Genomic DNA, 23,396 nt, shown 5'->3' on the forward strand with positions numbered 1-23,396 from the left:
TGTTGCAGCAGTTCCATTTTTTTCTTATTTAATCAGCAACAAAGTTGAGATGCAGTGGAACATTGTCACACCTTGTTCTAGCTCTTCGGTTTACAACACTTTCTCCCAATTTCGTCTTGCAGGGTGTCGAAGCACAACTAAGAGCTAAAAGTCTTAGCTATCAAATATAATATACTACATAAATATAGCCCCCTCAGGGTCAAGGGGGGTGGAGTTCTCCCCATTTGCAGGAAGAGCTCCATCCTCAATCCGCGAGAAGAAACCAATAGATGGCCTCCGCCCCACGGTCCTCGCCGTCGTCGTCGACCAACTCCAAGCAGTCGCCACCGTCCTCTAGTAACTCGTCGCCACCGCCCTCCCCCTCGCCACCGCCGCCCTCACAACAAGCATCAACCTCACCGCCAAAGGTTCAATCTTCCTCATTTCCGGCGGCCGAGTTACCACCCCCGCCGCCGCCGCCGCCGCCACCAACAAAAAGCGCTGGTTCTACTAGCTCCAAAGATGGAAAGAAGAAGTCGCCTTCTTCGTCGTCCTCAGATAATACGGCCGCCGTGATCACTGGTGTGGTGCTTGGAGTGGTGGGTTTCGCGCTGTTGATGGCGATCGTGGCGTGCATGTGCTGCTCCAGGAAGAAGAAGAAGCGTCCGCAACCAATGAACATGCCCTTCTACACCGACGAGAAAGGTGATGATAGGTGTAGTAGACTGAGTTGAATTACTGAATAAATTACATGTTGGAGGCAAATAAAATGGACTTGTATGTAATATTCCACCCATCATGCACTGCACTGTGCAGGCAATGTGTACTACCCGAACGCTGGCATGCCGCCTATGTGGAAGCAGTATGGCAGCAACGGCAGCATCGCTCCTATGCCGGGATGGCACCCGCACGGCGGCGGCGGCGGCGGTAACCCTCTGTCGCCACCGCCGGGGTCGATGGCAGCGCCCCTGAGCGGCGAGATGGGCGGCCCCTACTCGTCCGGCCCCCACGGCCCCGCCCTCCCGCCGCCTTCCCCGAACGTGGCGCTGGGGTTCTCCAAGAGCTCCTTCTCGTACGAGGAGCTCGCGGCGGCGACGTCGGGGTTCTCCCCGGCGAACATGCTGGGGCAGGGCGGGTTCGGGTACGTGTACAAGGGCGTGCTCGCCGGCAGCGGGAAGGAGGTGGCGGTGAAGCAGCTCAAGTCCGGCAGCGGGCAGGGGGAGCGCGAGTTCCAGGCGGAGGTGGAGATCATCAGCCGCGTGCACCACCGGCACCTGGTGTCGCTGGTGGGCTACTGCATCGCCGGCAACCAGCGCATGCTGGTCTACGAGTTCGTGCCCAACAACACGCTGGAGCACCACCTGTACGCCAAGGGCGGCCCCGTGATGGGCTGGGCCACCCGCATGAAGATCGCGCTCGGCTCCGCCAAGGGCCTCGCCTACCTCCACGAGGACTGCCACCCCCGGATCATCCACCGCGACATCAAGGCCGCCAACATCCTGCTGGACAACAACTTCGAGGCCATGGTGGCCGACTTCGGGCTCGCCAAGCTCACCACGGACACCAACACGCACGTGTCGACGCGCGTCATGGGCACCTTCGGCTACCTGGCGCCCGAGTACGCGTCCAGCGGCAAGCTGACGGACCGCTCCGACGTCTTCTCCTTCGGCGTCATGCTGCTGGAGCTGCTCACCGGGCGGCGGCCCATCGACACCACCAACTACATGGAGGACAGCCTCGTGGACTGGGCGCGCCCGCTGCTGGCCGCGGCGCTGGCCGGGGAGGCGGGGTTCGGGGAGCTCGTCGACCCGCGCCTCGGCGGCGAGTACTCGGCCACGGAGGTGGAGCGCCTGGCGGCCTGCGCCGCCGCCAGCACCCGGCACTCGGCGAAGCGGCGGCCCAGGATGAGCCAGATCGTGCGCGCGCTCGAGGGCGACGCGTCGCTGGACGACCTGCACCAGGACGGCGTCAAGCCGGGGCAGAGCATGCTCTTCTCCACCGGCGACGGCGGCGGCTCCCAGAACATGTCCCGCTTCCGGCAGCTGGCCTTCGACAGCGGCGACTACGACGACTACTCCTCGGACTACAGCACCGACTCCTCCACCGCCTGCCCGCCACGCAGGCCATAATAACCCATCAACTAATTAATAACTTATTCCATTCCGTCCTACAAACACTACCTATATATATGTATATATGCATATACGTACATATATATACAGCTATATATATACTGTTACTGTAGTACATGCCCATATATACGTACATCCCACGTCATGTTAGGGCAAAGGATGATCTGGCACGACAGAGTTGTAAGGGTGGTAAATTACTAAATTATTGGCAACAGTGTTAGTTGTTCCATCTCTTGACATACCGTACGTCTTCCAAATCTGCAGCTTCGATCAACCTGATGATTTTCATTTTTTGCAATTACATGCTCACACCACCAACGCTAAAAATGTGAGTGTGCTCTTTTTTATCACACCTATGAAAAAATATATTAGCACGGATAAATGATCTTTAACAATTGAACATTTACGCATGCCCTTATTGCATCTTCAACAATTCCCCAATAAACATTTTCCAATAAAATACTACCACTTTTATAGATTATTGAGAGAGATACTTCTACAGTTTACCAATAATCTCGTCCCGATACAACTAACATATTGGGAGAGCCAAAATTCTCATTTTATTTGAGAGGGGTTGAGATAAAATATTGGGACAACCAAATAATTATTGTGGAAATGGGAAAGTTTTGGGGAACTGTTGGAGTATATATATATATATATATATATATATATTCTCTCTAAAATTATTATTTTATTATTGGGGCAAGGAAGACTGCTTGAGATGCTTAAAATATCTGTGAATGTGGTGGACACTGGATTTGAACCAGAGTGGGTCATCGATAACATTCCACCATCATGCCTAGAGAGTAGAGAGGCTCCTCTATGGATTACCATCAACATCCACACAAAATTAACATACCCTCAATGGTCAAACACCAAAATATACAAGGTACCATATCACGGGTTTGGATCCCTTCTTTTTTTGAATATAGATGGCACTCGTATAGGAAGAATTTCTACCAGTGGTTCATAGCTATTTGTACTGTTGAATAGGAACCTGCCATCCGCCCACCAGCATTGCTAATGATGATGGACGAAAAATTCTATAATCGAAAAAACAATATTAACTGAATGGTTTACAACAAACCAAAATTATGAAAAAGCTTACGAAGATTTTCCAACAAAACTAACATGGAAAAAAAAATTGTAAATGGAATAAAAGAAAATATGGTTTCAAAATTGGTTGTCTATATGAAATCTAGCTTTCAGGTGGAAAATTTTACTCACGAATGCTATTAATGGTTGTTGAAAGAGCTAAAAACTACAATATTATTTAAATATATAATCGAGTTCTATACAATACATTGAAAGATGCATGCTCTGCAAGAGGCTTGTCAAATAACAATGATGAATGATACCTAACGATATAGGAGGCTGCTACCTGGTCTTCGTCATTTCAGCTTAGGCAAATTTTTGTAACTATGTTATATTATCCTACAATATACGAACGAAAGGAAGTTCTTTTTAGAAGAATTGCATATTGCTAATTGATGACTTTTAACACGAATCGAAACATTAATATCATCCTATCAAACATCATATAGCAATTTATCAACTGCTTGACATGTTACTAGATGACTTACAATATATACTTTGTCACAGTGGCATAAATTTAACTATGTTTGACCTACAAAATCGAAGCTTTGAGTATAATAATTGTTATAACAATTGTTTAATTAAAGAAGAACAAATTATGATATAAACCAATTAGAAAAAAGCCAATGTATGATATGGAAAGCTGAATACAGAATAAAATTGCTATAAACAAACTACAGTAAAATCGTATTACAAAACAAACCAGGGTTCTATTTGGTATCAGGATGTCGGGGATCACGAAAAATATTCCTATGGAATACCATAATATGGTATATTAGAGCTTGAAAAAGATTGTTCTAATAGTAGTTTAATCTGGAGTAGCATCTTTGTTGTTACCAAATGGAAGAACATCACATTATTGATTTAATCAATTTGTGATATCAAATGAGGAATTATTCTTTCTTAACTACTAATGGAGATATCACAGATAACATGTGATGAAAACTTTACAAATAAACAATATTTTGAAGCACTAGATCTATCACTGCTAGATATCATTAGTAACTAATTCGAGCAAACACAGTACAATTTGGAGGAAAAGTAGTGCTTGGTATAGATCCACGTTAGATATTGCCAATAATAGAATATGGCAGAATATTTTACATAATTAATGTCACAATTAACTTTTCTAAATCGAAAATGCAAATGCAGTAAATTCTTTCATGACTATTAGAGTCATAAGATATCTTTTGTAAATACTGTACTCTTACACATGTAAATTCCAACTTTACTTATAAATACCTGTGCCCATATATGTATTTTTAATGATATTTTATAGAACTTGTGACCTGTATAATATAAAATACATGTTCCTTTAGAATATTTAACTACTACTAATGCAATTATATACATACCTGAAACCATCCAGAACGCTATGCATGCACATATGTAATATTTACTGCAATACTCCTATATATATATATATGATTAATATGTGCTTAGCCTATTTGTATATACTCCCTCTATTTTACTTACATGTCGTATTAATTTTATCCTAAGTCAAATTTAGCAAACTTTGACCAAACTTATAGAAAGAAATAATAATATGTACAATACCAAATTTGTTTCATTGAATCGATCGTGAAGTATATATGTTGATAATGCACATGTGGATAATATAGTTGTTGCTATATTTTTCTATAGATTTAGAATAAACCTAATACGACAAGTAAATAAAAATGTAGGGAGTACTGCATATTGTTAGTTTGGCTATGGGAACAGTTCGTGCAACAATGTGGCATAATGTTTTAGATGATATTTATCTTGTGGTGTCAATCTAGGTAGTAAACTTTTTGATAATGATAGTATATGTAAATAACTTAGGATGATGAGCTTTTTATTTATGATTGAGGGAATTAAACAAGTACGACTAATTTTGTTAGCAAAATATCGAAGGGAAGTAAAAGGGCTCGAGTAGTTGTTAGCCAAATATAGCCTAACCAGTGGCGAATCTAGCTCAAAAATATAGAGGAGTCTAATGTCCACTCTCTTCTTTTTTCTCCCCTTCTCTTTTTCTTCCTCCCCCTTCTTCTTCATTGTTTCATCCCAAAAATAAAGGGGAGGCTTAGGAGGGGTATCCATGAGTCTTAGGGAGATTTTTTTTGGGGGGGGGGGGGGGGGGGGGGCTTAACCCCCTAGCCTAGATCCGTCCCTGAGCCTAACCAAAGGATAGGATCTTAGTTTTTAGATAATAGTTTATTAGTTTGTCATAAACTCATTTATTTAATAAGCCTTGCCTTGAATGTGACTTATTTGGCGCATCTTAGGCAAGATTTGACATAAAAAAGGTTATGATAATATATGGTAGCCGATTGAACAAATCTTAACTTTTGACTTGGGCACAATTGTTAATTTATTAGGTAGATCATGTGTTTTGATTTTGATCACCTTTTAATATAGTTGAAGCCGGATTATCCATTTTTAAAGAAACACGTTTAACAGCTATTGAAAGCCCAAAGAGAGAACTCGTGCACCTGTGTAAAATCAAAACGGGAATCACTACTGGCATGCTTAGTTTGAGAAATAAGGTGAACCATCATCATCTCACTATTTAGTTTTTTATTTAGTTTGAAAAATGAAATATGTTGATATATGGTCAGCTCATTCGTCACAAGCTCCTGATTAGTACAAATACGATGGTTTGAATCCTCAAATCAAATCCCCACTTTTTAGCCGTTCCTGTAGTGTAGACTGTGTAGTATTTTCATATATTTTTTTGAGAAAAAAAATATTACTGCATTTGCAATAGTCGACTCGGACGAAAAAAAAAGCGAGTGCTGACGATCTGGTAGGCCCGGGGATTCGGGGCCACATGAATGTCAAAATAAAAAAAAACATGAATGACAAAATGTTTTCCACCTGAAGGAAAATGGGTTGCAAAATTGTGAAAAGAACCAGGCAAGTTTGCCCCTGGTGTGGAAAATATCAGGAATACCCCTGGCGTCCGCAGCCCTAGCAAATCGACCCCCCTCCATCTTCCCCTTCCCCCCTCTCCCCACCCATCCCGATCCCCTCCCCTTCGCTCGCGGCCGCCGCCAGGCACGCCCGCCTCCTTCCGCCTCGAAGCGGCTCGTCGCTTCTGGTGCTCGTGCTGCCCTCCGTTCCCCCATCTCCTGGTGGGGGGAGGCGTGGATCCGGACTTGAGGGGATGATTTCTTCTCTTGCTCTTGCCGGTAAGTAAATCTATCTTCCCTTGCAGATTTTCTGGGGTTTCGACTGAACTGAATCTCTTCCGTCCAGCCCCTGCGTTTCCCCCCACGGGTTGGTGCTAGAATTAGAATCCTTTCAGCGAGAAACGACCGTCCTTTTTTGTGCTCCTTTTCAGTTAGTATGAGCAATTTTAATTTGCATCCCCGCTTCTGTTTCTCTGGGTTTGCCTGCGAATTCGCGTCGCATCCTCTGGAATTTTCGTCTTTTCCTCCGAGCCTCGCCGCTAGTTTCGTGGCTGCTGTTCGCAGTCTCGTTGCGATTTGTCCGAAGTGCAGGGGATTCTTCAGCAAAATGCTCCTCTTTCTCTCTTAAGGTTCCTTGGCTTTTGTTAGTTATTATCGTTGCGGCCCTGCAATTAGGAACGAATGGCATTTCACCCCCGTCGTTCTCTCCATAGGACGAGTTCAGTTCAGCTTCAGCAACTGTTTTTGAATATCTCAGCTCTTAGCGAAGAAAAAGCAGTCCATGAGTACGTTCTTGTTAGGTGGAATCGAGATGCGCAAAGCTGGATATCCACACTCGCTTCCGTATCTTAAAGCCCAGAGGTTAAGGAACGTGGTGCCAGTATGACATCCGGGTCGAAATCGTTGTATGTTGTGCCTGTATGTTTAATAATATAAAATCTCAATTATCTTGTGAACTATTGTATGTGATCAATAGAAGAACCTTGTTGGTAAGTTGAATACTGCATATTAGGGGTGGGAGGGTAGCCTGGCTGGCTTAGATGCCGACCTCCCAAAGAGGAGGGCTGGTGTTCGAATCCGGGCGACGCACCTCGCTGGGAGTGAGGGTGTCGCCTGCCAGGCGTATCATAAAGAGAACCTGGCTTCCCACTTAAGGTTCCAAAATGAGCCTAGGTGCTAACCCAGCCTTTGGCCTCCGAGTACTGCATATTAGAGACCTTTGCCTACAAAAATTTGAATTTCAGGCACCTTAACCTAGAATAAATGTGAGTTTCAGGCTTCAAAATGCTCATGAACAGCTCTCCCCTCTTTGACATGATGTTTACTCTCATCCGTTTCGAACTGTTGAGTGCATTTTCCAATGTATTGTAATTGTGTAGATTACATCTGAAAACTTTGGTAGAAAGTAATTTTCCTTTACTTTTCTTATGTATGTTCTAATTATACTTAACCCTGAACAACTCAGGAAGCATGTCGGATGGGGGTATCGTGGTAGCCATTTGCCAATACGGTGGAGAGTTCACTTCTGGCCCCAATGGTAATTTGATATATAAAGGAGGAGAAGCGCATGCTGTTGATGTCACTCGTGATATGTCACTTGAGAGCTTCAAGGATGAGGTGTCCAAGGTGTTCCATGTTGATGTCACTGACATGTCATTCAAGTACTTCCTTCCGAATAATAACAGAACTCTCATCACAATATCATGTGATCGAGATTTGCAACGGATGGTTGATTTTACTACTAGTGCTGCACAAGTGGATGTTTTCTTGATTAGTAGAGTGGAAAACAGGTATGCTTTGTTGCACCTTATCATTATAATTCATGTTGAAGAGTCAGCTTCACGCATATGTTTCCATGATGCATGCTTTTCGCTTGATGGATAATCAGGAGTATTGTAACTCACTCTGGAGTGTCTGCAACTAAACCTGGGTCTAATGCGCCTGGCGCCAAAAGGAAAAGGACACCTTCCAAAAACAAGTAGTTTGCGCTGCACCGATTGTCCTTTTGTTGTTATTTGCATCCCCCATAATCTTAAGCTCTACATGAAACGTTCTCTCTCTGCAGGGCATCCAAAAATAACAAGAAGACTATAACTCCCAATGTTCCAGTAACTGCAGTTCAAGCTAGCGTGAATAATGTGAAGCAGCCAAGACCAGTTATCACTGAAAATGAAGACAACAGGTGCAAAATCAATCTTCATATAACAGCTACATCTTTTTATGTATTCTTTGCTCTTGGATGTTTTTGAATTTTAAGAAATGGCAGGAGTTCTGCCTTTCATTCATAAAGTGGCGGGAAATAAAGCCGTATGTACAAATGGCTTGATAAACAAAACATTGAGACCAATCCTAGCTCCAGAGGTTAACATTGAGACCCATCCTAGCTCAAGAGGTTAGTACTAGCTAGACAACTAAAATAAATAGACACAACTCTAGAGTTCTGACGGGTGGGAGATTGTCACTTGTCGGCCTCCTCCCCTGGCGCAGCGGACGACTGCAATTTTGCCCTTCGTCTGAGTGACCTCATAGAAACCTCTTGCTCTGAGATGTTATGAACAATAAAGTATTTTCATGTTACCATCAGGAAAGACATTTTATGATTGGTACCTATCTACTACATGCCTAGTGAACACGCAAGACAGCTTTTCTAGCCCCCTTTAATTTCAAGACTGGCGTGTTCCAGTGTACTGCCTTATTTGCTGATTAGCCTATAAAATGCCTATTTTGGGTAATAGCATTCTAGTTAACCTATATTTCCTGCATAACTTATTTTTCTGAAGTTCTTATTTGCGCCAGCAATGCCACTTCATGACCAATGCATCATTAATGCTTACTTCTGAATTTGTTGACTTATTTCCTGCATAACTTATTTTTTAAAGTTCTTTCCCATAAGTTGATTTATATAGTACTTTTGGTTATTTGACAGAACATACAAGTGAATAGTTAGCAACTTGTAACTGCTATAAGCAATACAGTATCTTGAATTTTTAAGTCTTTTGAATACATGCCATTTTATCATTTGAAGTGTTATAAATCAGAACCATTACTTTGATTATTCAGTAGTTCTGTTTTGTGGCGGTATGTTGCCAATTCTCAGTTGCTATTATCAATTTTCTCAAACTAGGGTTTTCCAACTGGAATTCGGAAGTGATGTTGCCTTTGCCACCCCACCTGGAGGTGCTTCCAGTGCACCAAGCATTCTGGATCAGCAAAATCTTCTTGCACTTGTTGATGCCACGCCTAGGTACTTTTGTTATCTCATGCTTTCCACTTAAAATTGTTGTACAAAGAGGACACATTTCACAGATGTCTGCAACTATACATGGTTTTTGCAGGGAACCTGTGCTGTTTGATGATTCCAGCGACCCATATGTTGGTTCTGAGATTACTGCAGATCCTCATCATGGACTTGACAATCCTATTGTGTTTTGGGATGACATTATCAAGGGTGTTGGTCAAGAGTTTGATAATGTGAAGGATTTCCGTGCTCAGCTGTGCAAATATGCCATTGGGAAAGGATTTGCATATCGATTCATAAAAAATGAAACAACTCGAGTCACGGTAAAATGTGTTGCAGAGGGCTGCCCATGGCGGTTGCATGCATCCGAGTCATCTCGTAACAAGAAGTTTGTTATCAAGAAAATGACAGATGAGCATACATGTGGGGGAGGTAATGGAGAAGGCCAGCGTCGAGCAACAAGGCAGTGGCTGACAACCATCATTAAGGAGAAGCTACATGATAATCCAATGTTGAAGCCGAAAGAGCTTGTCAAAGAAATATATGAACAATATGGAGTCACACTAACTTATTCTCAGGTTTGGCGAGGTAAAGAAGTAGCGCAGAAGGAATTGTATCATGCTATCAGGGAGACCTACAGCCATTTGCCCTGGTATTCTGATAGGCTTATTGAGTCTAACCCAGGAAGTATAGCTTTGCTGTCTCCAATGGTGGATACAAAATTCCGTCGCTTTTTTGTTGCATTCCATGCTTCTTTGCATGGCTTTGCAAGTGGGTGCAGGCCCCTCTTATTTCTTGATAAGGTTCCTCTGAAAGCAACAAATGATTACAAATTGCTGGTGGCGGCTGCTGTTGATGCAGATGATGGTGTCTTTCCAGTGGCATTTAGCGTGGTTGAAGATGAAAATTACGATAGCTGGATATGGTTCTTAATGCAGCTGAAATATGCTCTCTCAAATCACAATTATCCTTACCATGCCATGACATTCTTGTCCAGTGGACAAAAGGGTCTGGATGCTGCTGTTTCTCAAGTTTTTGAAGATAGCCACCATGCCTTCTGTTTGCATCATATCATGGAGGAATTCAAAGGAGAGCTAAAGAAAGGGCCATGGTCACAACAAATAAGAGAGGGAATGATAGAGGATTTTACTCGTGCAGCTCAAGCATGCAGCAATGAGGATTTTAATGCATCCATTGAGAGCATAAGGAATATATCCACTGAAGCTGCTGACTGGATCATTGCAAGCAAGCCTGAGCATTGGTCAGATGCCATTTTTAGAGGCTGTCGATATGATCATTTCTCCTCAAACATTGTTGATGCCTTCAATAACTGGATACCAACCAAGAAGGAGGGTTCAATAGTGCTGATGATTGACTCCTTGAGAACAAAAATAATGGAGATAATAGAATCAAGGCGTGAAGCTTGCAAGGTGTGGTCAGGGCCATTGACACCTTCCATGGAATACAAAGCAAAAGAGGAGATGATGAAGGCTGGTAAGATGACAGTGCTGTGCTCCTCTGAAACCGTGTTTGAAGTGCGGGGAAATGCAATTTTCGTTGTCAACCTTGCAAACTGGGAGTGCACCTGCCGGAGGTGGCAACTTTCTGGTCTCCCGTGCGTGCATGCTGTTGCTGTCTTCAATAGGATTGGGCGATCTTACTATGACTACTGCTCGAAGTTTTTCAGATTAGAAAGCTACCATTTGACTTATTCAGGAACAATATTCCCAATACCTGACATGGATACTGTTGATTTTAGTGCTGGGGCTAATTTAATTCCACCTCCCAAGCCTCGTTCATCAGACAAACCAAGAAGGAAGCGGATAAACCCCAACAAGGTCCCCACAGTTATTCGACTCTGCAGCAGATGCAAGCAAGCAGGACACAATAAGGCAACCTGCGAAGCTATTTTGTAGACATAAGTAACTTCTGCTTCTCGAGTATGTATAGTACCAGGTAATGTCTTATCTTTTGTCCTACTTCGGAATTTCGACCCTACATTTTCCCCAGAATAGGACCTGGCTCTCGTTTGCTTGAAATACACAAGTTTCTTTTATGTTCTCACTCAGCATCTTAATAAATATGTATAAATAGAAGTCTGCAATGTCATGTAGAATGGTTATTGTACAGAAACTTGGCTCTCATTTGCTTGCACATCTATGAAAACGTTGTTGTCTTTTGTAAATGAAAGAGATAGCACTTGAGAAGTTGATAATGAGCATGTCACTCTTGTGTGTGCAAGCTTCCAGGGGACATGAACAACGCAAACAAAATGTGCCACTCATTTTGACTGTTTTCTTGATTAATGTGACAACTTTAACTGCATTGAATCATTTCTATGGAACATGTTTTCCTTTGGTATTACAATGCAATAAAAGTGTGCAGTTTGCTGAGAAGATGTGTTTCGTCTGCTGAATTTGCACTTTCCAGGGACCAGGGTGATCCATGTATCATATTGGGGGAAGGGAACTTTGAATTAGTGTTTTTACACTACTGCGACTGGATGTGCAATTTTAGTACTTGCTGTTACCCACTCCAACATCTGTTTCTGCATTTCACTGTCAGTTTTTGGTGGAGCACGGCGGACAGGAAGATGGTGGGTGGTTTTTGGGATATAATGTGGTGAAGAAATTACACACAATCTGTTGTAGTTGTAGTTCATGCCTTTTGTCGTTGCTTGGATCTAAGGCTGTAACTTAAATTTTCTGTAGCGGGACGATTATACCTGGAACAGCGTAGGTCGAATAATTGGGAACTCTAGGTAGCCAATAATTTTATCTTTTAGATGATGTGATGCTTGTCCTGTACTAGATCTGTGTACATGCTTTGAAAGTTGGTGATCGTAACAGTTAGTTGTACTGCTCTTGTGTGCGCACCTAGATTTAAGCAGATGATCCTTTGTTGTTGCCCTCTGAGGTCCAGGTTACTGTTCCGGTATGTGCAAATCTTGGCAGCATCATGCACTGTCCAAGAATAAAAAGTGTTAGAATATGAGCAAAGCGAAAATGAGACAAGTGTTGTTGCAAAGCCAGACTTTTCCATTGATCCTTTGTGTGTGTATATATACATGAGCCCCATTAATAGGGGGAATAAAGAAGGCCATAAACCACCCTTAATAGGGGTAGTAAACACCTATTAAGGAGGGTGTAAAAGAGAGTAAATAGAGGATGAGAACATCCTAAATATTTTGTAACACTCCCCCTTGATCGAATTCTTCTTTGAGATCAATGTTTATCTTGAATCCTCCAAAAACCCTGTAGGGAAAAAAAAAGGAAGAAATATGTGTAGATATGCCATTAAAAACTCCTCAGAATCCGGTGGGAAAGTAAGGAGAAAAATGATATGTCATATGTTGATTATTGTCTCATTGTAAACTTATACGGGAAAAACCCATAACCAAGTTTAGAGAACGATAAATATGATATGAGGATCATTACTGTAATTATATGTCTTTGATACCTTCTCAAAAACCCCTGTGGGGAAAACAGAAGATATGACATGTATTATGTCTGAGATACCTCAATATAAAAACCCCAGAATCAGAGATATGGCATATAAACTTGTATTGATATTGTCTCATTAAAAACCTTCTATGAAAAACCTGTGTGAGGAAAAACTCAGAGAGGAAAAGAGTGTAATATGATGTTTTGAACATGTTATAGGCCCTGTTTGTTTTCGCTCAGCTTATAATCTAAACGTGTTCGAGAGAAGCGAAGATTTTCTCGATTCTCGCTTCTCGTAGTTCAAATCTCTGAAGTAGATTACCACATAATCGAAAATAAGCGAGGCGTTTGGTGGGATTATCGCTTATTTCTACCGATAAGCCAATTATAATCGGAAACAAACAGGGCCATAGTTTCAAGAGGAGTCTCCCCCTGAACCTCGCAACTCTCAAAGTCATCGCATACCAATCTCAACAACATATTGTGAAATGTGGAAATTGGTTGGAACTTTGTGAACAAATCTCATGAAGTTGTCACTTGATTCAGCTCGCAAGTTGTTTATCTCCTCACTTTTGTGGGAATAAACATTTCTAGAAGGCAATATAGTGATATTGCTCTTAAGTAATCTGTTGACATCCAAGCAACACAAATTGCATTATCTTAAATGTAATGGCTAGTGATTCGATGGAATCAAATGTGACCATTCGATGAAGTTATACATGTTCATGTAGTACTTCAGAATGAGGAGTGAAAGTAGCCATTAGAGTCAAGTTTGATGACTCCTATGAGAACTTTACCACTATAACATCAGTATGTGATATGGCATTATAGGGGATTAAATAGCCATTATCTTGATACTTCACATGATCATATCTTAATTTATATAATAATAAATCAAGATCCTTTGTGCCATATAGATATATGTGGATATCTACTTTGACTCCCACTTTTCGGTGGTATAGGAGTTGCACTGTTTTTAAGCTATAGCAAGTATCTGCAATATTAGGCCTGTTGCGATATGTAAGATCCATGAACACTTTGATGGCACTAAGGTCGTTATCCCAAGGGTCAGAATGGATGTTGATCCATATTTAGGGATTGAATGGTCATATTGTTGGTAGTATGATTGTCCAATATTATTTGGATATTCGTATATAATATCAATTGAAGATTGGAAGACTGATGTGTGTGCTTAAGTTATAGACTTAAGCATAATTTGGTCTTACCCAAATCTTTCATCTCAAATTCCGCCTTATATGATGACTACCTGTTTTGATATGTACCATAGAAGATGTATAAAATCCAATAGGATTTTACTATGGTCACATAGGTGAAATCATCAATATGGGAGACATCCTTCTGGTGGAAGGAACTAAACTAGCAAGTCGTACCACAATCAACTTGACTATTTAAAGTCATAGAGTGTCTTGATTTATACGCAATGATGTTGTGATTTATGTTTTGATTCAGAATATAATGTCCATTGGGACTTATAATCCAAATCTATCCAAATCAAGTTTCATCTACCAATTATCGATATAGGAACATAATTTCCACACATACCAATGGGTATGTTATGCTATGTCTCTGCGTGAAACCATGTGCTACAAGCTCTCACTATTTCACCACCTTATGGATTTGTGAATCCATAGTGCTTCCGTTGAGAAAGCATTGTGAGGAGAAATCATTTAACAAAGTAAAGATTTCTCGCTTTGAGTGAAAGCGGTTCTCCTTATTGCCGTCTTTGATTGACCCAATATGATGAGTGTTTGAACACTCTACCTAGGACTTGTGGTCTGGATCCAGATAAGGTGCATGGCAATGTTGAGGAGTTTGTCGACAATTTGTAGTCTTTTGATTGATTCAATGGAACCAACTTTGGCATGCGGAAATGTTTACCCTTCGAACTCCATGTCATTTCCCATAATAAGAGAGTTAGGGTGTTCCAATGACCCAGCGCCTATATTTGTGCACAAGTTGTACTGGGCTTTTGGATGTTAAACATCCATATGCTTTGGATAGTAAATATCCGTAGTGTCTATTAACATGATGTAGACATGCATGTACTATCTTGGAGAATTCTCTCCCCCTAATCCGAGAATGCTTGCAAGAAGCTGTCCCTATGTGGCCATACTTCTCCCCCTCTTCTTAGATTCAGGAGTTGAGTGGTTTTGTTAGGTACCTCCACTCTTTCTGGCATAGTAGATGGGAATCGGATTTGGTGACAACTTCATGACAAGTAAATGCATTTGGCAGAGTATTTGCAATGTGTTGCAAATATAAGATATTCTGAACTATTGGTTCAGATTCTTTGGTACGTGGATTTGAGGACCGAATATCAGTAGTGACATTCTCTTTTTGATTGCTGGCATTCTATGTGTGGTAAGTATCTCCCCCTAATGCCTGGAATCTACCTCAAATATTTGTTTAGCATATGGGCAATGATTAATTCCCCAAGTAGAGATCTGAGGTATTGTTGAATGACGGATAATGATACCTCATGTTGATCTCCAATGCCCATTGAATATGCTGCGGTGGTGTTATTGGTACGTGCATAACGTTACCAATTCGTAGATGGGAATTGCTGGGCTGTATGGCCAAATATCCACGTACTAACTGCAACGGAGGGAGTCGTATGATTGTAGTTTGATGAATTTGGATTTATGATGCGTTGTGTAAATCCGCATGTGACCAACTAGATGTTGGCAAATTTCAATTCGATTTTGGGTCATCAAACAACAAACTTGATTCTCTCGATAAGAGATTCAATTATGCCATTTTGTGTATGAACACAAGATACTTAATGATGTAGTCCATAAAAACCAAATAATTCCATGTAAATGGGTTAGATCCCGCGTCCAGGATCATTTGCTCTAAATTGAAGAATTTGATCAATGAATTTGGTAACTTTGTGGTACCTTATGAGTAAGGCACAAATTTAGGACAACATTGTAGATGCATAAATGTGAATTACATAGTATCTTTTTGGTCCATAAGATGGCCAATGGAGCCACATGTATGTTCTTGAATTTCTTCAAGAAATTTGGGTGGCTCATATTGATGTTATGGCCAATAGAATTGAGAATAATTTTCTCCTCATTCAAAATGTAGAATGATCATGGCAAATGTGCCAAATCTTGATGGGATCAAGAGAGAAAATTATTTTATACGCAACATGTAATATGGGATTGATGTATGTATAATACACCCTAGATGATATGGAAGGAATTTGCACAGTTATTTAGTTTTCACATGTGTTGCACTAAGTCGAGTGAAGATTTTCACCATTGCTCCTTAGTATTGGGTTTCTGTGTGGAAACCATGGAACTTGATAATATGAAAACACCATGGGGTATTTATAGAATCAGGATACTTGGCGCATCCATGATTAATTGAATACCACAGAGAGAGCGCAATCTCTCATAATAGTGTTAGCGGTATGATAGCCCACTAAACAAGATTCCTTTCCATCTAGTTGATCCCAAATGATTCTATATAGAGCGAGGCAATACTCGAGTATGAATTTGCACTCATATAGAATGTGTATACCATAAAATCCAAGTGTTGGAGTTGCATAAAAATGCATAAGCGCAAGTGTGACAATATCCAGAATGGATTGAGCATTTGGTTTGGGTTATGCAAACAACAGTGATGTCATTTGCCCTCAATGATATTGTTGATATCTCAATGCTCATGTTGGGAAAATAAATTCCATCCAATGTGAGGTTAAAGATATCTGTAGTTGGAAATATCAGCCAAGTCCTACATGAGTTTATCATGTATGAATTTACTTGGAGAGTAAATTGTATAGCATAAAGGCAAAATTTTAGGGATTCAAGGTGATACTTGATATAGACTCCTTTTTACACAGAACATGCGACAAAAGTCGTTCCTAAAGTTTTGGGATCCATTCCTGTGGGAATAGATGATGCAAAATCCTCACCAAAACATAGACTCTGTATGTGATAGAAAGTATCCCCCAAATAATGCACTATGTATTACTAATTATTTAAGCAAATGGTTACTTAAATAACTTCAGATTCAAGATGAGTCTTGAATTGGCATATGCAAAATATTGTGAAATCAAGATGAATCTTGAATCACATGCAGTGTTTACCTCATATTGGATAGGTGATAGAAAATCACTACTATCATAACAATCTATAATTATTATTGCCCAGATATAGTCCAATTAGATATTAGCAATTTAACACAATGAAGGTGCAAACCAGATTGGCGACCTTGTAGTAGGGGAGCATAATCTGCAAATATGTGTATGTGCAGTAGATGCCATCCCATTACTTTTGTGTTTATGCCAATAGTACGAGTTGATCACACTTTAAAGGTGGTCATATGTTACGAATATGACGTCGACCTTATTGGTGATTCAATTCAGAGGTATTCACTATGTTTTATACAAACACAGTGTAGACCTAAAATTGTGAGACCATCGTTATGAAAGTAAACACCTAAATGGTGTAAACTTTATGCAATTCATATTTATATTGGATAAACACATGAGGATAGTCACTATGTGATTGACATAGTGTAGATTCTGCAGTAGTATTAGGATACTAGCTTATGTATGACAAATATAAAAGATGAATTATGGCAATCACCTGTAGGTGTAGTCCATTTCGTAGTTCATATTCAAAATTGGGTACGCATATTAAGGATGAAATCCTATGGTAGTACTGTGGTACACCATGCGTGTATGGCCAATTTTGTAAAATGAACAAAAGTTGTCACCGTGAAGGTGAAGGTCATTTGTTCTAAATTTTGATATTGGATACACATGTTGAAGATAATCACTATGGTACTACCTTGTGGTTAGCCAATATGCAAAATTTCAGAACATTATACACAAATGAAGAGGTAATCACATAAAACATTTGCATGAAATAAATTAAGCACTAGAAATTTAAAATATAAGTAAATCTGCTTGATTAAAAACGCAAATGTAAATTGCATATAATAAATTAAGCACTTGAAACTTAAAGAATAATTAAATGCGCTTAATTAAATAAATGCAAAAATAAATTGCATGGAAAATAAATTGCATGAAAAATAAAGTGGAATATATTGTTATTGGGAATGTCATATGACAACACTTTGAACAATATACTCAACACCTTGGTTACATGTTATTGGGAATTGCCATGGGCAAACACTTTGAACAATGTAACAAATTCCTTGAAAAATAGAAACTCATATGCGCGAATTTACGTGGTAAACTCATCTGCAACTGTACAAATTATAATGCAATTTCTGTTGACATGTAGTCACAAAAAATATTTATTTACATGAGGTAAATATGGCACATCATAATTATATTTACATGTGGTAAATATATTACTTTGTAGTTCTATTAAAACTTGAGGGTTAAAACATAATTTTGGAATACATTAATAATATGTTTGGACCATCATGTAATTCACAGAAAATAGGAGGGGTTTTGTGCAAAGTGCACGACCGTATCCATCCAAAACAATCCCACGCACGATTCCACTTCCCGGAGAGGAGGGTCGCTCGGCCTCACGGGGGCGTCTATTTATCGCTTTCTGCGATTGGAACTCATCCAATCGCAGAAGTGACTTGCGCCCCCGCCGCCGCCGCCGCCCCCGGCTCCGGCGGCCTCCGCCGCCTCCGCCGCCGCCCTCCATCGCCGCCACGCTAACCGAGCCCGCCGCCGCGCCGTCTAGCCACCGCCGCGTCATCTTCTCTTCGCCCCCGCCGCCGGCACCGCCCACCGGAGGTCCGGCCCCGCCCGGCCGGCGGCGCTCCCGCGCCACCGCGCCCTCCGCCGGCCGAACCACCTCCGCCGCCGGGCCGCCGCCACCCCCCGGCCCCTTCCTCTAGGTCCGGTGATCACGGAGCTCCCCCAAACCCCGGCAACCCCGAACCCTAAAGATCCGCCGCCTCCACCGCCACCCCGGCCGGCGGCGACCTCGCCGCCGGCCGCTCCGCCCACCCACCACCCCTCCCGGCCACCCCTCTCCCTCCCCTAGCTCGCCGCCGCTGCTCTGCCTCCCCCTTTCCCCCCGTGTCGTGAGGTTGAAGATGAACAGCGCCTCTGCGACGCGTCGCCTCCCAGCCGCTCGCGCGATAAATAGCCTCCCCGGGCCTCACGGCCTCTTCCGTGCGTGTGCTGTTTGCTTGCCGCCGCTGCCTAGATCGTAGATGCGAGGGCCGTCTGCGAGAAAGGGCGCGCCGCGTGGGGTCACTACGTGCGTGGTGGGCCCGCCCAGCCGCAGGGACCAGGATGCCGATCGCGCGAGGCCGCGCGAGGAACCTTCCTCGGCTGGTCGTCGCTAGCGCGGGCGCTCGGGCCGGCCGTGAGGGTGGTGCGTGGGCCTGCCGTAGTGCGGCGAGGACCGGCGGTGCCTGGCCGAAGCCGCGAATGCGGTCGCGAGCCGAAGACGAAGCCGTGTGGTCGCCATCGAGGCCGAGAAGCGCCAGTCACGGTCGTGGAGCGCGGAGGTCGTGTGGTGCGCTGTGGCCGCTGGAGTTGCGGCGCCTGGCCGCCTGTGGGATACCGACGCCGCCGCCTGCCTCAGCCGCGAACGCCAGTCCGTGCTGTGCGGGCGCGTCTTGGGGGCGCGTGCTGCGTGGACACTCCGCGCGCCGGTGGGACGAGCCTTGGGCAGCGCACCGCATCGGCCACGCCACGGAATCGAGGAGCGGCTCGTAGCAGGCTGCAGCGAGGTCGAGGCCGCTCCACCGGACCCGTGGGGCGCCGGTCGCGGACGTGCGAGCCCGCCGCGGACGTGCGAGCCCGCCACGCGGGGCCTAGGAGGCGTCCGCGGCGTGGAGCTACGTGAGGCAGCGTCCGCGACGTGAGACCGCGCGTGAGTCCGCCATGAAGCCACGCGCGAGGCCGTGCAAAGGCCGGTTGCAGTCACATGATTCCTGGCCGCTGGTCGCTGATCCGAGGCCGGGCTGGTCGCTCGGGCCGCTGAAGGAGCGTGGACGCGTGGTCCTCATCCTCATCGGAGAAGAGGTAACCAGCAATTGAATAGATAGGGACTTACCTTGATCCGATTGGATTTGAGCCATGTTCCGCTAGGCGAAGCCCATCGCCTGGCCTAGGGGGTAGGCGCCATTCTGGGTGCTAGGCGGCGATTAGGCGGAGCGCAGGCGGCGCTGAGGCGCGAGAGGCAGCGCTGAGGCGGACGCACTGCCGATTGCCGCCAAAATTTGGCCCCACGGCGCGAGCGCGCTCGATTTCCCGTGCGGTAGCGGATGGGCAGCCCGGCGCGCGCGCGCAACATTGTTAAGCGGCGCGAAATCGAGCGGAAAGGATAGGGGGTGGGGAAATCGCACGTGTGGCGGGCCTGCCATTTGTCGGTCGGACGACCTCGCCGCCATCACCAAGAATCGCGCCGCCGGACGAGGTCCTGCTTGTCGAGCTCCTCCCGCCGGGCAACCTCCTCCCCGCCTGGAAGCTCCTCGTCCCCGACGGCGCCAGCTGCTCCTCTCCCTTCCACCGCCGGCTGCTTCCCCCGCTCGTCCTCAAGGTGAGTTTGACTTCCTTGCTCGTCTCCCCTATCCCGCCGGCTGCTCCCCTACCTGCTCCTTTCCTCTCCCCTCCCCTGTCGGCTTGCGGCTGCTCCCCTCACAGCTCCCCTCTCATCCCCCACTGCCTGCTACCCTCCCTTGCTCCACTGTCCCCTCCCCTGTTCCTCTACTATGTTGATAAACTGAATCTGAATGAATGATTAGTGAATCTGATTTAATTGCCTGATTGTTTGAATATAAATATGCATGTATGAATCTGTTTGCATTGGTTGTTTGCATTGCCTAAATGTATAGGATGTCGATAGAAGCTGCAGCTGCAGCTGCACCTGAAAATGAAACAGAGGAAGTGAATCTCCTGAAAAGAAATTCAGATGATGTTGGATGGCAATTTGGAGTTCTTGTTGATCCTGGAAACAAGGACAAGGTGAAGTGTAAATTCTGTGGCAAGGTGAGTCAAGGAGGGGTTTATCGACTGAAGCAGCATTTGGCCCATGAAGGAAAGAATGTGGCGAAGTGCAAGGCTACAACACTGCAGGCTTTGGAGGCTAGAGAAAAGTGCAAGAAAGCACTAGAAGATGCAAAAAGGAAGAGGGAGGAGAAGACAGTCCATGAGCTAGAACTTAGACAGGAAGTGAATGTGTCAAGGATTGGAGAGTCAGAGGAAGTCACTTGTGTTGGTAGTTCAGAGCCTCACAAATTAGGACCTATTGACAAATGGACACGTGCTATTGATCCTAAAGCTACCAAGACAGATTCTTTGAAGCAACAACAACTCAACAAGAAACTTTGGAAAGAAAGAACACATGAGGTGCATAAGTATATTGCAAGATGGACCTATAATCATGGTAAATTGCTTGTATACTATGCTGTATTTACATTTTAAATATCATTGCCTACTGTTATTCATGAACTGAACTCTAATTTGGCTTTTTTTTAAACATTGGCAGCAATATCTTTCAATGCATGTGACAATGATGACTTCAAGAAAATGTGTGAAGCAATTGGAAAGTTTGGTCCCGGACTTGTACCTCCAACTGCTAATTCACTGCGAGAGGGATTGATGGAAGAAGAATATGCAAGAACCCAGAGTTTGTTGCAGGAACGTGAAGCTGAGAAGTTGAAAAATGAGTGCTCTATAATGACTGATGCTTGGTCAGATAGGAAGAGGAGAAGCATAATGAATTTGTGCACTAATTGTGCTGATGAAACCACCTTCATCAGCTCAATAGAGATGTCAGCTGTGTCACACACAAGTGAAGTCATTTTTGAACTAGTGGACAAAGCAATTAAATACATTGGTGCAGACAATGTGGTGCAAGTTGTGACTGACAATGCTTCTAACAACATGGGAGCCAAGAAGCTATTGCCTGAGAAGAGACCACAGATATTTTGGACATCTTGTGCAGCTCACACAATCAACTTGATGCTCCAAGGAATTGACAACTTGCCTCGGTTCAAGAAAGTGGTTGACCAAGTAAAGGCATTTACCATATTTGTCTATGGCCACACAAGAACATTAGAGTGCTTGAGACACTTCACAGAGGGGAAAGAGGTAGTGAGGCCTGGAGTGACTAGGTTTGCTTCAAACTTTCTCACTTTGAGCAGTATGCAAGAGAAGAAGGACCAGCTAAGAAAGATGGTGGTGCATAGTAAGTGAGACTCTTTGAAGGATGTGAAATCAAAGAAAGGAAAAGAGGCCACAACAACCATATTGAGTCCAACTTTTTGGAAGGATGTCAAGCTAACATTGGCTGTTTTTGAGCCATTGGTCAAAGTCCTTTGTTTGGTTGATGGGGATGTGAAGCCATTCATGGGATTTGTTTATGGAGAACTACTAAAGGCAAAGAGAGAGATCAAAGAGGCCTTAGGCAATATGGAGTCTCGGTTCAAGGTTGTAATGGCTATTATTGAGAAGAAAATGGGTGGAAGACTTGATTCTCCATTGCATTTGACAGCTTATTTGCTGAATCCACACTATAGCTATACTAACCCATCAATCTTTGATGAGCCCAAAATGAGTGAAGCCTTCATAGCTTGTGTTGAACAATTTTATTATCATGATGAGGACAAGCAAGATCAGGCTGCCAACATTGAATTGAAAAAAATTCAGAATAGAGAAGGGCCATTTAGCAAGAAGTTTGCAAGAACTTTTCAAAACTTTGACTACAACCCAGGTAGAGGTACTTGTTACTACATGGCTGTTTGCTGTTTGCTAACATGGATGTTTGCTGTTTTTAAACTAATAGAGGCGTTTCTAATTTATTTCAGCATCATGGTGGCGGTTGTATAGAACTGAAACACCAGTGTTACAGAAGATGGCTACAAGGATCTTGTCTTTGACATCAAGCTCTTCTAGTTGTGAAAGAAATTGGAGTGGGTTTGAAGGGGTTAGTACCTATCTATTATGAACATTTCAGCAGCATTATGATTAAATTGCAGAACTGAATATGGTCTTCTTTTTAATTTATAGATACACACTAAGAAGAGAAATATGCTTACTACAACCCGCCTCAACAAGTTAGTCTATATTCAATTTAACAACATGCTGCTTAATAAGATAGAGAAGATAGTGTCAAAGAAAATCACTGATGTTCTTTTGTCTAGTAAGACAAAAGAAGCTCAAGATTTTCTCCAAGAGGGTGGAGATGATTGTGCATTAGTTGTCTTCAGAGATGAGGAAGATGAGGATGAGATGGAAGGTACAGGGATACCTTGGTCTGTTATTGGAGAGGCAGTGGGAGCAGAAGAATAGCTTGAGTGCCGTAGAAGTGCAAGAGTGAGGGAGCTCTATGAAGGAGAAGAGTTTGAGTCTGAAGAAGAAGAATTTGATGAAGACGAGGATCAATATGAATATGATGCGGAACCCTATTGAACTGCAGCTGTGTGACTATGTCGTCTGTGTGACTATCAGACTATGTGTGTCTTATTTTGTGCTTGTGCTGTCCTTTATTTATGCCTGTGATTTGTGAGAACTAAGAACTATGTGTTTGTGCTATCCACTATGTGCTTGTGCTATCCACTTGTTTGTGCTTTCAAATTTGCAATTACTAGTTGTTGCCTGCTGATATGGTCTGACGGGAGGTGGCTGCAATCATTT

The 23,396-nt window shown here is 43.3% G+C and overlaps 4 protein-coding genes across 6 annotated transcripts; all 4 read left to right on the forward strand.

The window, feature by feature from the left end:
* The first annotated feature begins 269 nt into the window (after positions 1-269).
* On the forward strand, positions 270-2,108 carry LOC120689060 (proline-rich receptor-like protein kinase PERK4). The gene is made up of 2 exons (XM_039971405.1): positions 270-684; positions 796-2,108. Exons 1-2 carry the CDS (start codon positions 270-272, stop codon positions 2,106-2,108), a joined length of 1,728 nt encoding a protein of 575 aa, XP_039827339.1.
* Positions 2,109-6,143: 4,035 nt separating this feature from the next.
* On the forward strand, positions 6,144-12,244 carry LOC120687947. Of its 3 annotated transcripts, none has more exons than XM_039970041.1 (7): positions 6,144-6,379; positions 7,566-7,890; positions 7,989-8,078; positions 8,166-8,282; positions 9,225-9,344; positions 9,436-11,294; positions 11,769-12,244. In XM_039970041.1, exons 1-6 carry the CDS (start codon positions 6,355-6,357, stop codon positions 11,252-11,254), a joined length of 2,496 nt encoding a protein of 831 aa, XP_039825975.1. In that variant the 5' UTR covers positions 6,144-6,354; the 3' UTR covers positions 11,255-11,294; positions 11,769-12,244. The 3 variants fall into 3 exon arrangements, with proteins under 3 accessions (XP_039825975.1, XP_039825976.1, XP_039825977.1); XM_039970042.1 differs by having other exon boundaries at positions 6,150-6,379; positions 11,904-12,244; XM_039970043.1 differs by having other exon boundaries at positions 6,151-6,379; positions 7,570-7,890.
* An 8,194-nt stretch (positions 12,245-20,438) lies between these two features.
* LOC120692074 lies at positions 20,439-22,686 on the forward strand. Its single transcript, XM_039975286.1, has 3 exons — positions 20,439-21,144; positions 21,247-22,473; positions 22,568-22,686. Exons 1-2 carry the CDS (start codon positions 20,586-20,588, stop codon positions 21,954-21,956), a joined length of 1,269 nt encoding a protein of 422 aa, XP_039831220.1. The 5' UTR covers positions 20,439-20,585; the 3' UTR covers positions 21,957-22,473; positions 22,568-22,686.
* LOC120689061 lies at positions 22,173-23,051 on the forward strand. Its single transcript, XM_039971406.1, has 3 exons — positions 22,173-22,479; positions 22,568-22,686; positions 22,770-23,051. The coding sequence occupies exons 1-3, from the start codon at positions 22,173-22,175 to the stop codon at positions 23,049-23,051; spliced, it is 708 nt and encodes a 235-aa protein (XP_039827340.1).
* The last annotated feature ends 345 nt before the right edge of the window (positions 23,052-23,396 follow it).

The sequence above is a fragment of the Panicum virgatum genome, chromosome 9N (genome assembly GCF_016808335.1).
Source record: "Panicum virgatum strain AP13 chromosome 9N, P.virgatum_v5, whole genome shotgun sequence".
In the NCBI taxonomy this organism is placed as follows: Eukaryota; Viridiplantae; Streptophyta; class Magnoliopsida; order Poales; family Poaceae; genus Panicum; species Panicum virgatum.

What these genes read in the sequence shown, in the direction of transcription:
- LOC120689060 (XM_039971405.1), top strand. Translation starts at nt 270, where the DNA reads ATGGCCTCCGCCCCACGGTCCTCGCCGTCGTCGTCGACCAACTCCAAG. An exon ending in CTTCTACACCGACGAGAAAG is followed by an intron (nt 685 to 795) that starts GTGATGATAGGT and finishes TGCACTGTGCAG; the next exon opens with GCAATGTGTACTACCCGAAC.
- LOC120687947 (XM_039970041.1), top strand. Translation starts at nt 6,355, where the DNA reads ATGATTTCTTCTCTTGCTCTTGCCG. An exon ending in AGGACACCTTCCAAAAACAA is followed by an intron (nt 8,079 to 8,165) that starts GTAGTTTGCGCT and finishes CTCTCTCTGCAG; the next exon opens with GGCATCCAAAAATAACAAGA. An exon ending in CTTGTTGATGCCACGCCTAG is followed by an intron (nt 9,345 to 9,435) that starts GTACTTTTGTTA and finishes TGGTTTTTGCAG; the next exon opens with GGAACCTGTGCTGTTTGATG.
- LOC120692074 (XM_039975286.1), top strand. Translation starts at nt 20,586, where the DNA reads ATGTATAGGATGTCGATAGAAGCTGCAGCTGCAGCTGCACCTGAAAAT. An exon ending in AAGATGGACCTATAATCATG is followed by an intron (nt 21,145 to 21,246) that starts GTAAATTGCTTG and finishes AAACATTGGCAG; the next exon opens with CAATATCTTTCAATGCATGT.
- LOC120689061 (XM_039971406.1), top strand. Translation starts at nt 22,173, where the DNA reads ATGGAGTCTCGGTTCAAGGTTGTAATGGCTATTATTGAGAAGAAAATG. An exon ending in TGACTACAACCCAGGTAGAG is followed by an intron (nt 22,480 to 22,567) that starts GTACTTGTTACT and finishes AATTTATTTCAG; the next exon opens with CATCATGGTGGCGGTTGTAT. An exon ending in ATTGGAGTGGGTTTGAAGGG is followed by an intron (nt 22,687 to 22,769) that starts GTTAGTACCTAT and finishes TTTAATTTATAG; the next exon opens with ATACACACTAAGAAGAGAAA.